The following is an 18,287-nucleotide window of genomic DNA, read 5'->3' as shown; positions in this document are numbered from 1 at the left end:
AACAAAAGGATATCTTTGTTGTTACATCATTTGGATCAAGAAAAGCTCAAACTAATCCACACATAATATACATTTTTGTTTGTTTTTATTCTTTACCTATCTGAAACCTTGTTTTGCTTAAACAAAACAAAATGGAGTGCAGGTCAGAGGATAATATATCAAATGACTTGATATATATCCAGGTATTCCCAGTCCACTGATAAAAATTCCTGAGGTTCACAGGTATTGCTACCCATAGATTGCCTCTTGATTCAGACCTCATGGGCTCAACTTCTTGCAGAGTGCTCCTGTGTTCCTAGTCCCAGGTTTCTTAGAGTCTGCAAGAATGTCCTGGATGTGCCCAGGGTGCCCAGGCCAGCCCGTAGTCTATGAACTTTTTACCAGGCCTCCCAGCATAGTACACTGTGGTCTCATCCTCCCCCTGACTCTGAATCCTAGAAGGGTCCATATGGGAGATTCATGCTAACCTACGAGCCTCTGCCCTCGTGAGCTACTCACTTAAAACTTCAGGAGCCACAAGTTCTCCAACCAGGAGTTCCATGTTTCCAGCCTCTGGCAGGAAAACAATCGTCTTTCTCCTGGTGCTATGCCTTGGTAGGCAGGTCAAAAGAGGTTGCTTATTTCAGGTGTCACTCTGCTTTACTGTGTTTGCAGCAAGATAGAGGGTACTCTTTCGAGATGTGTGGATCCAGATGAGCAAGGCAAGAGGTTCAATCACCACGGTTGAAAAAGAAAATCAAATCAAAATACACACACACACACACACACACACACACACACACACACACACGTACCCATCCACTTCTACCACCACCAACAACAACAACAGCAATAACAATAACAACCAAAACAAACACAAAGCATTCCCTTTCATTCCTTGATATCTAAAAGAAACTGTCCACCCATAGCCCCTGGTCCACCCCATCTTTCCACACACCCTGCCTTACCCCACTAGTGGCTACCACCCCATCCTCAGGGTGCCTACTGCCTGCCAAGGACCAAGGTGTTTTCTCCTCCTGAAGCTCAAGTATCAGGTGTCCCTGATACCTGAGGGGTTCCTCAGTGTCACCCTAGACTTCTGGCCTGTCTAGCTCACTGTCTGCCAGACACCCAGATATGTCTGAGCACCACGGATGGTGGTGTATGTCACTCAAACCCGTGCTCACTGGAAAGATTTGCCGTTAACAATATTAGCTAGTGCTTTTGCTCCTAATTTCCTTTGGCCTCAGAGTAAAATTGCTAATTTTTACTTCACATGTGATTAAATTTGCTGCAAGTCCAGAAACACAATTATGCTTTTATGTTCACCACCTTGAAAACATTTTTTGAAAACAAATTGCATAAAAATTACTGACACACCAAGCACCTTAAAACTATAGGAAGCAGACTTATGAGCAATAGCTCTATATAAAAATGAATTTTCTTTTCCCAGCTGCCAGGAGCTAAGCTCATGGTTTTGGGGCTTTTGAAATGTTATTTCAGTGACAAAGAGGTCTTTGAAACACAAAATAAACTCTAAATTCACTGCAAGCATCTGAAATAAACAAATGATTTGGCTTATTTGATCCAGCATTATGCAAATTGCCATCAAATGAATGGTAACTTGACCTATGAATGGCTGGGCCCTCGTAGTCCAGGGTTTTGGCTTTGAGGACTGATGGGACGATAAATCCCCTCCCACATCTCAAGTGAGTTGTAGAGCAGAAGGGATTTTGAGAAATGAGTTCTTTGCTCTGCAAGTCTTCAGCTGATACTTGCCACCGGTGAGCAGCTTTAATGAGCTCCTTGGTATGTGTCTGTCTTCATCACCTGTAGTTTCTTCTCACCATTAGACTGTCTTCTTTGATCCATAGTACCCTCTTCTTCATTCCCCGAGACTTCTACTCTCAGGAAAAGGTTAGTAGCCATCTGTTCAATGGCAACACTTACAATAACATTATGGTAATCAAATCAGACAACGTTCATTCCAAACATTGTGTTAATCCATTTGCGCTGACTAGATCAGCGCTACCTGTGAGACCTGCTGAGCAGAAATCCTATTATCCCATTTTACTGGGCAGCAGTAACACTTTAAGTAAGAGAAGACTTTAATATATGTGACTTGATGGAGAGGATAAAGAAGAGGAAGAAGACAGGAGGAGGAAGAGAAGGAGGGACAAGGGAGAATGAAGACAAAGAAAGGAGAAAGGAAAAAGAAGAAAGTAAGGAGAATCGGGGAGGGGAAGAAGAGAAGGAGGAATGAGTGGATAAAAAGGGTAGGAAGAAGAGAGGAATGAAAAGGAAGAAGATAGGGGAAGAGAAAGAGATGGAGAGAAAGGAGACGAGCAACTCTTTGTTAGCACATGACTGGAGGTCCATGAGCAGATCAGATTTCCCATTGACTTGACTCGAGCCTCAGTGGTGACCCTGAAATCTGTGGCTCATTACCCTTCTGTTGTATGTATTGCTTTATTTTATGTCCCATAGCATGGACCTTTACACGGTCCAGTTCACACCGTTATGAACACCCAATTACACAAAGTCCACATCCAATCACATTTTCCACTTTCAACCCAACTCTGGCAGCCTGTTTCTGAACTGATGCATCCTCACTGCCATCAGGCAGTGTATATCAGTTGTCTGCTGAGATCATGAGCTACCTCAGAAAAGAAAGGAGATGGCAGTGGGCCGCAGCAGAACCACGTGAGTGTGGAGTTAGGAAGCAGTGGATCCCAGGTGTGCAGGTAGCTGTGTGAATGAGCAGGGACTATGTGGAAGCCACCAATCTCCACCTCGTCCTTTTGTATGTGAGCAGCTGACTAGGATTAAACCCTGCCATTTCATCCCAGAGCCACATGTACTGTGCAATTCCAGCCCCACTGCATACTGGCTGTGCTTGTATTTTTCTGAGCATTGGTTTCTTCATGTGTAAATTGAGGTGTTCAGACAATGGCCTTCATCTAACAACCCAGTTAGAGAAGTATTAGCTAAGATGGTGATGGTAACAATATGACAGCCTGCTTATATTTGAGTGACTTCGGTGCCAGGAGAGCCAGGGCTTCTTGGGAAAACCCACATCTTGCTGGAGTATTTGATTCTTACCATAACCTAGATGTTTTTTCCCTGCGGCCTTTCACTTTAAGCCAGAGCCTTCCTCTTGGGCCTCTTTGGCGTGATGAGCTTTCGAAGATGGAGCATCATTCATCACAGCTGTTTTCTCTCCAGTCATAACAAGCAGGTTCCCTTCTAATGCACAGACTTAGCCAAAGATGACCTAATTCTGAGTCACTCTGCAAGATGTACTCTGGTCCCTTCCCTGTGGGCTGACCTCTTGAAGTCTCTCTGGTTTTCTTGTCAGCACACTATGCCGTGGCTAGTTCATAATATCTAAGCTCTGTCTCTGTAAGAGCATACATGGATGCGCTCCCTGTTTAGAAGCTTAATGCACCCACCATCCACACAATCACATCTTTAATTTCTACTGATCTCATCTTCCGCTACTGTCTCCAAAGGTTTTCTTTAACACACACACACACACACACACACACACACACACACACACACACACACACACACACGCTATTTTATATATTCAGCAATCTCTCCTGTATTCTGGGTTTTAAGTCAATCTTTTAAGCTTCACACGGCACTTCCACTTTTAAGTATCTGATGTTTTCTCCACCACGGGATTCAGTCCAATGTGTCTGTAATTATTCCAAGGCCTTTATCAATTACAAATTTCTTGGACAATGCCACTCTTGCCTTCAACACATATGAGCATATGAGGTTCAGGGCCTCGGTTGCTGGTGCTGTTCACCCTTGCTTAGATTTGACTCATAATGCTTCATTGATTCTATTGTTCAAAACTCTGTTATTTTTACAAATCAAATTCCTCATATATTTATAATTCAGTTGTGAGAAATCATAAGAAATGGGAGTATGTATTTACACCTAAAGGAAAATGTTTGAAAAATTCCAAGCCAAGCTTTGCAACTATTACCGCATAGGTAGGTAGAGTTTATCTTAAATCTAAGTGTAAACTTTATTTTACACAAATTGCTTAGATTCCACTTATCTGATTCCTATTCTATGAATTCTCACAGTAAGAAGGAGAATTGTAAAAAAAGAAAGAAAGAAAGAAAGAAAGAAAGAAAGAAAGAAAGAAAGAAAGAAAAGAAAAGAAAACCCTCTTTTTGGAAGAAGAATTAAAAGTACAGAGTGTTCAAGGATTGGGTGCTAAGGGTGAGCAAACTTGAGTGGCAGCAAGTCTGTTACACTGTTGCCTCTAATTCAGCCACCAGGAAAAACCCTGTCAAACAGCTCTTTTGGAACATGTTAACAAATAATACAATGAATTAGAACCTTACCCTAATTTTCAAGATAGTTGAAAGGAAGTATATGTTCCATCTAATTCTGCAAGTCTGGTATATCCACAAACCAACACCAGAGAAAGGGCATTATCAGAAAAGAAAATACACCGTCATCTTAGTCATGGATATAGCTGTTCACAGCAGGAATGAACACATTAGGAAAACACTCTAGCAACGCTTGGAGGAAACGAGGTAACATTTACTGAGTGCAGACTAGAGCTTACTAATTGACTCATATTGTTCCTCCATGTATTCTGTGACTGAGGAACTGTTGCTAACCCATTTTATAAAGTGCATAGTGACCCAGTGGATTTGTCCCAGGAATACAAAATAGTTTCCTATTTGAATTGCCCAATAGTAAAACCTGAGTAGGAAGAGATCGTGTTAATAGTAAACATATCTTATAAAATTATAACAAATCAAACTAGAAAATTTTGAGAACTTCCTTACCTTAATTAAGAGGATTTTTGTCCATTTGACAGTGAATGTCTCTAAGTCCAGGAAAGAAACAAAGATGCTACTGTATCATTTCTATTTATTATGGCACTGGAGAGCATATCCTAGATGCCCCCCCAAAATTACAATACTCATTATACAATCATACAGGAATGAAAAATATTATATACAACTTCTAGAAAACGATATAAATAACTTTTGATAATAAAATTATAAATTATTTTGAAAGTAGTTGAATAAGGCCCGAAGATGTGGGTTGCTATACCATCTTCATGGATGGGAAACATTGGTGCAGCAAAGATAGCGTTTCAATGAGTTTAGTGAAATTTTAATGAAATACTGATGGACCATTTGGTGAAATGTGGCCAACTGATTTTAAAATATCGAGTCAGATAAAGTGAGTCAGACAAGAAGGAGAACTTGCCTGTGAAGTCATAGCAATTCTTGCCACATAGCAGTGCTGCAAAAAGAGAAAAACAAAAATGAAAACCATCCCGTAATAGAGTGGAGAGGGCAAAGACAAACCCAGTCAACCATGTGGTGGGAATCTTTGCGACAGAAAAGTAGACTACTCATTTGCTGAAATAATCATCCGTATCAAAACACACAGAAAGTGAGACAAAGACCTAAATTCAAAATGTGAAACTCTAGCTTTTTCCAGGCTCCAATTAGTAATTAGCAATACCCTTATTCTAACAAAGAATATCTACAAAAATAAACCCAGATTAAAATTATAACAATGAAAGAAAAGTCACACAAGGCCCTTTTGGATTAAAAACTAAAACAAGGATGTCACTGGATGGTGACTTTACTTTCTGCCCAAGTTACACCGCGTGTAATTTTACATCGTGCAATGTCGGAGAGGTTGTCTGTGCTCCTGAATAATTCTCCAGGCTTATTCTTTGCTGTGTGACGATGGACCATGCTGCTTGTATCAGAAAACAGAAACCTACCCAGGGCCCACTGTACTGTGAGTTGCCGTATCTTTCACCCACGAAACTGACAGCATTATAAAAGGCCTATAAGATGAGTGTCTTAAACTTCACCTGGTTATTTGTGGGTCCATGAGGAAGCTCTTTGCAGATAACTGACTTGTCACTCTGTGAGGCTATGCTTGTCCCTTCTATCACATCTGCACACAGCACTGGCCTGTCCTTTGCCTCTCTGAATCAGAGGCAGAATTTTTATACAGACCTTTTGCACAAGCCACAAGATGCCCTTAAGTGATTTGAAATTTAAGTAGAAAATCTTTGAGAAAACACAATGTGGTCCCGGCAAGAGTACACATTCTGACTTGCTGGCAACAACCTGGAAAAGACTGTTCAGTTAATTATGATAAATTTACCTCATTTCTTTCTCTATGTGAGACAAAATTCAAACTATTAAATCATGAGCTGTCTCAAAAAAATGGAGAAATCTGGCTCCTCACATGTTATGTCAGTAATTTTACTTACCACACATGACCGATGACACTTAACTAGATAAAATTCCTACACTCCACACAATATTCAGCCCACTGGTAATTGTGGTTCTTCCTGTCACTGGTACCATCATTCCCACTTCTAATTGAGTATCTGCAGTGCACTAAGTTCATATAAAAATACTGGAGGCAGAGCCAGATCCATTCACTGAATTTCATAATCCCTAGAGAGATGCTCAGCCATTAAACATTCTTGACAGGTGCTGGAGAGATGGCTCAGTGGTTAAGATGCTTGCTCTGTAAACTGTGCAATCACAGGACCTGATTTTTGCATCCCAGAATCCATGTAACAAACCGATCATGGGGTTTCACACACCTGGAACCTCAGGAATGGGTGAAGCAGAGAAAGGAGAGAGAATCTGAGGTTCAGTGGATGCAAGCCTAGCAGGATAAATTAGTAAATGTAAGCTTTAGACTCACACAGAGACACCTAACAAAGGGAAAAGGCAGAGTGATCAAAGAAAGCACCTGATGCCCTTCTCTAGCCTCTAGACACGCACATAGGTGTGTGCACCTGCACACAAACATGTGTGTACACATACACGCATGCAAAATCTATGACACAATTATTGCTTCTTAAAAGTTCCAGATTTTACTACTTCACACACGGTTAGGGGAGCATCACTAGCCTTTCTCCACACAGGTAGTCACACAAACCATAGACATACTATTATATGTCATATGTACATTTTCATGCTAGTGACCCGAGTCATCATGTACAACTACTCTTGTCTTAGTTTTAATTTAAGAGGAGGTATTCAGTGCTTCTTTGTTACTGATTTTTTTTTGTAGATTTCTTTTGACAGACTAAGGATTTACTAATTTTACATTACCACTAACAGACTGATTTTCACTATGGAAAGAGTAAAGTTTCGTTCTTTAAGTTGAAATCCTATTATAAGTATCCCACTTGAATATTAACATGAGTAGGAAGAGATTAAACATAGTGTGGTAAGCAGTCTTTCCAATCGTGGTTCTAGAAATGGAGAGAAAAAGACTTCCTAGTGGCCAAGTGGCCGGCTCCGAGCTGGCGCATGTCACTCTGCACCTTCATAATTTCACCAGCAGATGTTGCTGTGAGGTAAAGAAAACCTGGCCAGCCTGGATTGTGTGCGTGCTGATCCGAAAACACAATAATCCTAAGGCTCGTCCCTTTGTGATTGTTTTGTTTCCCGGCTTATCTATGTGTTAGCACCTGAGAAGGACATGAGAAAATAGTTTAAGAAATGTTTTATTTCAAAAGAGATTGCATGCGCCAGAAAACACTTTTATGTACAAATACTTATGTGTATATTTGCTTTAAAAGTCTGTGTTTGAGGAGGGATTTTGTTTTGTTAGATAATGTAAGAAGTGTGAGGATTCGTTGCGATTAGTTGAGTGTATCTGTTCATTGGTAAGCCAGTACTCGGTGGTGCCAGGATTTAAAGACTGGATTTCTGACCTGAGGGCCTGCAACTTTCTTTAGCTCTTCAGATTGATTGCCTCAAGGATCAGTAACCTGATACCTTCACAGTTATAGAACCCACGAATAACACAAATACACCATTGCTTTAGTCAGGGCCTTTATGCTTAGTCATGCTGCTTCTTAACCGGCTAAAGGACAATTTTAGAAATATCTGTTCCTGGTATATTTTTTGAAAAAAAAAACATAAGATCTTATTATTTGTTGATCTAGTTCTCATTACTGTGAAGACAAGCACGAAACTATAAAATCAAGCTCTGATATCCCATGATAGATACTTAATAATTAAATGTTCTGAATATAAAGTAATTAATACTTAAAGGCCAATTGCTACTGTAATAGGCAAGGAAAATATCAACTGTGCTTTGTTCATGTACACAAATGTCACCCTACTAATCATACATAAATACACATAGAGTGACCAGCTGTCCCAGTTTGCCCAGGGACCTGGTAGCTTGGATAAAGCCAGAACAGGCCCAGAAAAACCAGAAAACTTAGTCACTGTACATTATACAAGTACTGATATTAAGCATATAGATAGTATTATATATCAGTAACATACATTTTCATCCAAATGACCAGATGACTCATCTTGTACAATTATCCTACTATGCCATTACATGGTAATTCTCTCAGTAGCGTCATTGAGAATACAACTATGTTCATTGGTGCTAAACCAAGGGGATATTTTGTCACAGTTCCACAAATTACTTAAGTCTTCTGATACCCTTACACGCTAGAACTCCTTAAGCACTGTTAGTTTTTCAGTTAGCTTCCTGAGAATTTGTAAAATACATTTTTTCATATGTACACTGGGTGCTTTGAAAAAAATACAATGCTTTGTCTTTTTAGGTTTTTTTTCCTCTAATAATTGGATCTGGATAAGATGCAACAACCAATAATGGATTTAAAAACATATTTTTCAAAGAAGTCAAGGAGAAAGCAAGCCAGAGCTGGCTTTATGGTCACCAGACCATGCTGCTGCTAATAAGTGACTGCTTTAAATCTCATGCTGTAACATGACAGCTGAAATTCTAGCCATTGTTATTGCATTTAAAACAGACAGAGAAATCACATAGAACAGTAGTTCATCGGTGAGCAGAACATGGCAAAGTAACACTGAGAAACATTGGAATCTTCTTAGTGACTGGGTGTACCACTAACACTAGAATTCTCTTACTTCAGAGGTACAATGGAGATAAAGGGAGAATCAAAAGACCTTGGACACTATCTATCCAGACTTACTGCGGTAGCACATGAAATGTCTACACTTATAACCCAATAATGTCTTTGTTTTCTCCTGTTTGCTTCTTCATTGCCCTCAATCAATTAATTCGATCAGCATCACCAACCCCTGACAGATACTTACCAGTCAAATGTTCTAAATAAGATAATTAATACTTAAACGCAAATTTACTATAATAAACTAGGAAAACATTAGCTGTGCTTAGCTTTCGCACACAAAGTGTAACTGTACTAGTCATACATAAATACATTCTAGAGTGACAGCACACACCATGTACAGTATACAGTTAATATTGTCAGCATATGCATGTGTACTAATCTTGGCTCGTGCCTTCTGAGGCATCCAGACAGATCTCATTTGTGCAGGCACGTGTAAAGAGAGGAAAAGCACGCCCAACTCTCTAAAACTCGATCCAATATGTCTTCCAGATGAGAATTCAAACAATATAGAGAAGAGCTAAACAGAGACTTAGCATGCGGCCACTGTATCGGAAATGTTGAGTTGTATAATTCCTAAGAGTGGAAGACTGGCCTACGTATCCGCTTATAACTGTGACTAATTTCGTTACAGACTCATAGGCCTCACTGTATAGATTTCAAGAATTGTATGAAGCTGTACAAATTCTGTGAACATCCTCCAAACATGTTAGATCTTTATTTCTGAAAGACACTAGATCCATGTTCCTTTCTTTCACTGAGAAGATCAAGGCACATGTCTAAGGAAGCTCAGCTAGATAGTTACAGTTTTACCCATGGCCCTAGCTTGTGAGCAGGAAGGTCCTGTGGTTCTTCAGCTCTCTATTTAGGGGGATACATGCTCACTGTGATGCTACAGCAGCTTTATAAGGTTCTAGGATTCTTTGCAGAGAATCCCCAAGAGGAGATTGGTAGGTGTCTTACCCAAACTCCTGAATGTACAGCGTTCTCTGTCCTCTCCATGACCTGGAAGAAAATGGATATACAGGCCTTGCTTCTTGTCCAGATTCTTGGTTCCCGCCTCTGAGAGTCCTGCCATGCATGTCCAACTGGTGGCCTCTAGGCCACACATAGCCTGGAAGATCTACGAACGCACAAAATCCTAACTTACATAGAACAACACGAGCTCTTTCATTTTGCATTTTTCTCATAACTTGATTGTGAAATTCTTGAATATGGATTTTATAGACGAAAGCCCCATGTGACAATGTCAAGAGCTAGAACATGCATCTAGCCATTGCTTACATGGGCCATGTCTACCCGGAGAACTCAGATGATACATGTTTGTCTGTGTTACAACAGGGCAGAAAATTGTACAAGCTCATAGACTCATCAGAGCATTTCCTCCTATCTTCCTCAGTTGAAAACACTAAAGCCCAGAGAGATGAATGTGTTTAGCCAAGACCCTGTTTCTTACAACCACCTTTTGGTAGGACACCAAAACTTATAGCAGCAGTAGAGTTTGCTTCTAACAATATAAATACTGCTGTTTCTGTAGCAGTCTCCGAAAACGACTCTAAATGAAAAGAGGAAGAGTGTGGCTTTGCTTCAAAACAGCTCTTACACTTAAGTTTTGAGGACACAGGCTAGCTTTATAAAACATTTTATTTACAGTAGACTTTTACAAAAATAAAATTAATACAAATCCATTTCACAATATAAATTACACAACTACTTTCTCCCAAATGGAACACTGGATTATAACACGAAAGCTACATTTGTGTTTGTTAATAAGTCACTTTGTGGTATAAATATGGTTTTCTCATCATCTCTTTTGTCACAAAATACACACCAGGAAGAATGAACAATGGGCCACAGAGCTTGTTTTGTTATTCTTCCAATATAAAAATGTCTCTGGCCAAAATAAAATTAACCAAAAAAAAAAAAAAAAAAAAAAGGAACACAATCGTCTCTCTGTTCAGAGTCCAGTCCTGTTTAGTTATCTGAGGGTTTATCTGACAGAGGCAGACATTAATCTGAAAGCACCACAGTATAAGGCTTAGTAACAACATCCCCAAGCCTTCTCTCAAGCCTTCCCTTCAACTGTTTATTCAGCATTTTGCCAAGGTAAATAAAGACGAACTCGTCTCTCCTTCACTCCTCTCAAGTGTTCTTATTAGGCACCGAAGTTTTTCAGACCTTTCCAATTGGCATATATTTAAAGTGTGAGTCTCCTTTGGCTTCAAGTAGAGTTTCACAACACTTAAGAAACATACTGAGCTCCTCCATGAGCCTGAATCTCTGTGACTCCCCACCCGACGATGTTTCCCCGGATGTGGCATGATTCGGCTCCCCCACTTGCCCTTATCTCCTCCTTGCTGAGAACTCGATCCCAGATATTGAAGCCTGTGATTCTTCCAGAAAATGCCAATGTTTCGTCAAAGCCCCCACCTACACAGCAACCATTCTTTTCTTGGCCAATCTGTAGGAGTCCACCCTCAGGAACAGGGTGACTTTTGGCCATCTCCAGAGTGGTAGCCACCAGTTCCCCATTTGCCCACAAGGACATGCTCCCCTGCTCTGAACTCCACGTGCCACACAGGTGGGACCACCTCCCCAGGGAGACCACAGTATCCGCAGCCAGCTTGTTCTCCTTCCCACCCACCACAAACACTAGGGACTGGGAACTTAGGTACAGCTGGATCTCATAGGGGTTCCACTTGGTGCCATAGGAAAACAGGATGGTTTTGTTTAATACGTCTGTGGCTTTGACCCAAATACAAGCACTAAAAGATTCAAGCTTCATTGGTCTCACAGGATGCACGCTTCCAAAAATCTTCTTAGAACGCATTGGGAAGAAAATCGCTGTTTCACAGCCTGGAGTAGCAAAAGAGAATGCAAGGGGAAAAATTTTCAGTTTCAGAGTTATTTTGATATTCAGTTATATTAACTATAATTGATAACTATATACCGTGGTCTGTTATGATTTATGGGGCCTCCAGTCTGATCTCTGAAGAGCAAAGAGAATAAAAGTAAAAAACTACTTGGCTTATCCAGTGAGCAACAGAATAAAGACGTTTGCAAACTGAAGGGAAGCGCCAGCTCAACCCACAAATAACAAAATCCATGAATAACCATCTCCCCTTCAATCTGCTTTTCTTTTATGTTTTGTATTAAACTGTTGAATCACAATGAGTTAATTTCAGAAGATTCTATTGTTTCTAAGTCTTTAACAAAATCTATCCTATTTCCTTCTTACCTTTACCATGCTCTTAAAACAATAAAACTATAAAAATCAATGGATCTACCTCATTCTCGGTAGCCATTATCAGCACCTCTTTTAAAACAATGTTTCAGAATAGCCATGTCACTAGGGAATAGTTTCATATACCACATGATCTTGGATATCGGTAACTTTGCAGAGGTTATAGGAAACTACTGTGTCTTGTCTTACTATTGTTGTTGGCTGTTTGAAATAAGTCCTCGTGTAACTTGGGCTGACCTCAGATTGGACATATAGCTAAGGATAGCTTCTGGCTTCTGATTCTCCTGTCTCCACCATCAAGGGACTGAAATCACTGGTGTGCACAACCAGTTTGCAAACTGAGCTTTGACGGGAAGCAAAGTGTAGTAATGATGACTAATGTCTATCAGGTACTTACTGTGTCCCAGATAGCGTTCTAGCCAATGTGTTCATCACCTTAATAATATCCATACTTGCTTTGAAAGTCTTCTTAGTCCCACTTTACAGGTGGGAAAACTGAGACAAAATAACCTATGCTTCTATAATAGCTAAATTTTAAAGCTCAGGTTTTAGTTTGGTTGGTCTGTTCCCAGAGGCCAACCCATTATATTGCCTCTTAATAGAAGACCTGAATTCTGAATAATTTACTGCTAGTGAGTATTATAGTTTTTGACAAAGTTTATAATCTCACCAGCCTTTAGTGTTGTCTATATTTAAGGGGGGGTGGCTCTCTGCGGCAAGTCTATAAGTTACAAGTATACTGCATTCAAATCTGGGCAGGCCAAGAATATGCTTTAAAACATATACATTTTATAGTTACACCACTATAGAAAATGCTTTAAAAGGAGGGGATTCTTCTGAAGGATTTTGTTAGAGGTTGTATTTCTGCTGAGAACATTCAGAAGACACGGGCTTTGAACATGCACGCGAGCCTCATCTACTCCACCGCTGCTATCTCAAGCCTGCAGCAGCAACTAAGATACCAAGGCGAAGGCCTTGAACAGATGGGCTCTGCTTCTTGCTGTATCTGAAGAGAACTAAGGTGGGCTAGATGTTCCCTTTATAATAGCCCAAGGAGATGCTATATGGCGGCTTTGAAAAGTCACTCCCGGAGCATTTAAGGACTAAATGGTGACTCAGTAGAACGTGTGGACACCAAATGTCCTATAAAGTAAATTCCCACAAGTGGCTCTGAGCTAGGGTCAGTCCAAAAAAATGTCAAACAAACATAAACTATCTCTTTTATTAATAGTCAAAGAAATATTGATATATAGGGAAATAGCATAAGAGCAATCATGGCAGCAATGCCCCCAAATAATAGCAGAACTCTTAAAAATTTCTAATCATTCATGAAAAATTTAAATGAGGCATATTCAAGATAAGATTCTTTTTCTAGCTACAACAATTAAATCAAATGATTGTGGGGACAAAAGACTGCCATTTGTGTGCATTTAGAATCTCCTGGCCTCTGTAAGTTTAAAGAACTGTCCAACGGAACATTCACTAAACCTAATTAACTGTCTTCCTGTTTAAATAGGCCAGGCAGTGCTGATTACACTCCCGGGTGGCCCGTGACTGTGTCTGGGAGACCCAGCATCTCTGGAGGCCATGGCAGCTATTTGGGTTCATGCTGTAAAGTAGTATGTTAGCAGATTTTGTGGGATTCTTTTGCAGAGCAGTGATCGAGTCCCTTGAGACCGCTTTGAAATGTCAGAAATTCTCTCATGAAATGGTTTTTAACTAATAACTCTTTGTAATTATATTATCAAAGACTAAGCAAAATGAAAACTAGGTTCTTAGGAGGCCGACCACAACATGATTAGGAATCCTCTGGGGGCCAGGCTGGCAGGAGAGAGAGGACAATTACAGCCTGCAGGGGGAAGTATTACTGGGTAATAAGCACCAACAGTTTAGAATTCGGGAATGTATATATTTTCTAACTAACAGGTGAGGATACAAAGTAATCCTTCCTTTGAGGGGCACATTATATGTTCATGACTCTACTGAGTTTGCAAAACAAAAAAATCCATGCCTTTAAAATTATCACAAAATGATCACAGTGAGGGTTTGCTTTAGATTCGACTTTATAGCTTTTCTCTGAAGATTTATTTAGGATTTAAGGGCATGGCCTCCATCCTTCAAATAGTTAGGAAGGACTGATCGTAGCGTAGTTGTTTCTGTAAAGGAATGGGCCATGCTCTGGGGTCTCCTACTTCCCACCCCATCCGATAAGCTCCATCTGATTGGAGATACAGTATGAGATGCTATTGTTTGTCATTGTTTCTGAGACTCAAGAGACGTGCCAGGGATATTTGTCAACATAGGACACTAATTTTCTAGAAAAATCTACAACAAAACATCACTGCCCCCATCAGAAATTTAACTTAAGAACCATATTACTAGGCTCCAATGTTCTTCCTGTTTCGTTAACTTTTAAGAGTGTGCCATTTTATGGGCTTTATGTGGGGTTTTGACAAGTTGCACAGCTTAAATAATCCCTTTCTTGTGTGCCCCACCCCCGGGACACAAGATGCAGGCATCTACATCCTCTGACTCCTGCGCCTGACTTTATAGGACATGCCCCAGAGCCTGCACCCCTTGACCATCACTGTTGAACTCAACTGGGATGAGGGAGTCCTGGAGTTCTGCTGAGTTTGCAGGAGATCCAATTAGGCTCCAGTCAGCTCAGAAGGAGTAGAGGGGGAGGAGTCGGCTAAGGGGCTGGGAAAGTCGCTGAAGTTAGTCCAGGCCCTGAAATAGTGCCGGGGAAACCAGAGCTGAGCTAAAGAGAGTGACAGAATAAAATTAGAAGACGTGGAAATCCCTAACGGAGGGACTCGGGGCAGCAAGAAGGATCACCGTTAAACACCTGCCAATGGACTCCTGTACTATCTGGTCGGATCCAGTGTCAGGGATCTCTGGTATCTACTTCCAGACCGATGGTTAAATCCCATTTTCTTTTGGGTTCCTGAGGCTTTTAACAAGGCAATGAGCTTGTCTGGCGTGATGTGTCTGAGCTCTGTGAGTGTGCCTATGAAAAGTAGCCGGGTTCTGAGTCCCCCTCCGACCGTGGGCTCTACGCCGGGTGCTTACCTGCGGGTAGCCAGTGGCGAGCGACCCAGCTCTGCATGGCGCTCAGGTCGGCGCGCGTCCGCTGCAGTTCCTCCAGCACCGCTCCTAGGCTAGGCACTGTCGCCTCGTGTCGCCGCGCCTCTGCATCTTCCAGGCGTGCCAGCCTGCGGTTCGCGTCGCGGCTCTCCTGCAGCAGCGGCTCCAGCGCCTGTGCCAGCCTGGCGTCTGCCGGGCCACTGGCTGAGCAAGGCCTCGCCATACCGCCCGCCAGCCGCCCCAGTTCCGCCCGCAGCCTCTGCAACTCCCCGCGGAGGACGTCGTCAGTGGCCTGTAACAGCATGGCCTCCCGCATCTGCGAGTTCTCCAGCATGATGAACAGCTTGTCCCACTCCGAGTGTTCCTGGCGGCAGTCGCATGGTGTGGCTAGATCGCAGGACACACACATTACCAGCCTGTCCCGGCTGGCAGTGAGCTGCACTTTTGGTGACCCCAAGTTTAAGCCTGTCCCCAGCAACCCCTCTCCTTCTAAGGATAGCTGTGAAAACAGCGTTGTAAACTTCTCAAAGATGACATAGGACCATTCTTTCTAAGACATGTTAAGCTAACTGGGGAAATGCCATTTATGTAGCTAAAAACAGTTAAAGAGCCGTGATTTTGCATAGCTTAACTCATTGTAAGTGTTAGAAAAATAATTTAAAGCCTCTGGCTTTTCTCGGGCAGTCCTTGTTTTTACAAATAAAGTACAATTTTAGCTTGCTTCATTGGCTACTTATGTTAATTATGTTAATTAACCCCCCCCCCAAGTGAGTTATGTAGTTTTGGTAAGCTGAGAAAGTTAAAATGAACTTACGGTCCTCGGTGGGATGAAGTCCATTGTCTATTTCGTTGTCCAAATTCACATGCATGAGCTCATAGTCATAGGAGGTCTCAGCCAACACTGCAGACCAGAGAGCACAAAGCAGAATCACAGGGAGATGCATTGCTGGAGAGGCGAAGTTTGCTCGCAGCCGCCACAGGGAAAGAAGCGAGGTTCTCTAGTGATCTAGAGAGCCCGGGAGAGATAGAGCAAGGCAGGAGCGAAGCCCTTAATAAACGCTCCAAAGCCTGAACGGGATGAATGAGTAATGTCGGTGGCACAGCGCGAGGGAGTTCCCCTGGATTTGGGGGAGGGGGTTGGGTGGGAGGGCAAGGGAGCTGAAGAGGTTGCACAATGTTAAACCACCAAGGTCCACGCTGCAGGCAGATTAATTAGAGGCAGGCCAGGGGGAGAAGAGGAGGGAAGCTGGACTTTTCTGGTGCCCCTGAGGATTAGTTGCTGTAACCTGAAGTGCTAGCGCTTTGGGGGGTGGGCAACACAGAGATGTGGGGCAAATTATCATTTTGGCACTTGGTGTGAGCTTTCATTATTCCACAACCCCTGAAGTTACAGAAAACTTTTTTTTAACCTTTTTTTTTTTTGGATACTTTCTCAAGTGCAATCTATAGAAAATGATTCTGACTCCAAAATAACCCAGCCCATTAAGAACTTATATGACTCTAGAAGTCAAATGCATCCTGATTGACTAACTTGTCTTTACTCCTCTGGAGTGGCAACTAATAAACACAGTACAACTGGGTAAAAACCCAATAAAACAGGAAAGGGAGGGCGGGAGTACCTCCCTTGAGGAGCTTGAGTACCTCTCAAGTTCCTGTTTTAAATTTAAATTAGTGACTCCTGGTGTGTGTGTGTGTGTGTGTGTGTGTGTGTGTGTGTGTGTGTGTGTGTGTGTGTGTGTGTCTGAACAAGCACTGAAAATCTGCCCCCACCACATGCAAAGTACCTGAATAGACGTTGATAGGTCATAATAATAGTGATAAAAAGTAAAACATTTAAATGAACTCCAAATAAAACAAGAAAACTACACAGTGGCCAAAGATCTAGAGATTACCACTCCCAGAGGGTCAGCTCCTGAGTTGATTCAAGTCCCCAATACACAAAAGAGATGGAGGGGAAGGGTTATCAGTCACAGTCTGATCATGAGGGGGAGACTACCCTCATGTCAGGTCTCTCAGAAGGCTGCCTTTTGGATTTCCATAGGTAAACTCCTCTCTCTGACCCTGCACAGAGAATCACAAGTGACTGAGTGCCCTCAAGCACCTGGACCACACATGCATGTACCATTCACCACAGTAAAAAATGAATCCATAGTTACACATAGCTAGACATTGATCTCAGAATAGGGCATCATGAATAAGAATCAACAGAAAGTAAAACAGCATTAGGCCCCTGCTCAAGAGCTTAACTTATTTGAAATAGCAGCTTAAAATGAGTATGTTTTAAAATCATTAAGGCCTCACAGAAAGAGATGGTCCTGTGAGACAATAGGATACTGTTTAAAGGGCAGTCAGGAGCCATAGCTTAGTAAAGTATTTCTCTCTGAAGACTGTGGACTCAAGTTCGATTTCTAGAGTCCACACTAAAAACCCTGATGTGGTGATGTAGGGTCCTAATGCCAGTACTAAAGAGAGGGCCCCTGGGAATCCCTGGCCAGACAGCTAAGCCTACTGAGCAAGTTAAAGCCAATGAGAGACCCTATCTGAAAAAAGCAAATGCAGGAGAACTGGATAAAAATGCTTACTGCTCCTTTAATGGGTCTGTGGATTGTAGCATGGTTACCTGGACTTTATAGCTAATGTCCAATTACAAGTAAGCACATACCATGGGTTTCTTTCAAGATGATATTTTCTAGTTCCATCCATTTGCCTGCAAATTTCATGGCGTCCTTGTTTTTAATAGCTGAGTAATATTCCATCACGTAAATGTACCACACTTTCCTTGATCCACTCTTTAGTTGATGGACATCTGAATTGTTTCCAGTTTCTCACTGCTATGAATAAAGCTGCTATGAACATTGTTGAGCAGGTGTCCCTGTGGTATAATGGGGCATCTTTTGAGTATATGCCCAGGAGTGGTATAGCTGGGTCTTGGGGTAGAACTATTTCCAGTTTTCTGAGAAACTGCCAAATTGATTTCCAAACAGGTTGTACCAGTTTGCAATCCCACCAGCAATGGAAGAGTGTTCC

The 18,287-nt window shown here is 41.7% G+C and overlaps 2 protein-coding genes across 16 annotated transcripts in view; one reads left to right on the top strand and one right to left on the bottom strand.

Moving 5' to 3' along the window:
- Window positions 1-18,287, top strand: part of Veph1 (ventricular zone expressed PH domain-containing 1) — a 255,757-nt gene that overhangs the window by 39,754 nt on the left and 197,716 nt on the right.
- Window positions 10,557-16,365, bottom strand: Ptx3 (pentraxin 3). The gene is given in 3 exon segments (NM_001109536.3): window positions 10,557-11,785; window positions 15,246-15,647; window positions 16,075-16,365. Coding segments are annotated over 3 exon segments (1,146 nt in total). The 5' UTR covers window positions 16,205-16,365; the 3' UTR covers window positions 10,557-11,171.

Source organism: Rattus norvegicus, chromosome 2, assembly GCF_021556685.1.
Source record: "Rattus norvegicus strain SHRSP/BbbUtx chromosome 2, alternate assembly SHRSP_T2T, whole genome shotgun sequence".
Taxonomy (NCBI): Eukaryota; Metazoa; Chordata; class Mammalia; order Rodentia; family Muridae; genus Rattus; species Rattus norvegicus.
The sequence above is the reverse complement of the archived record's forward strand: the minus strand, read 5'-3'. Positions and strand labels throughout refer to the sequence as shown.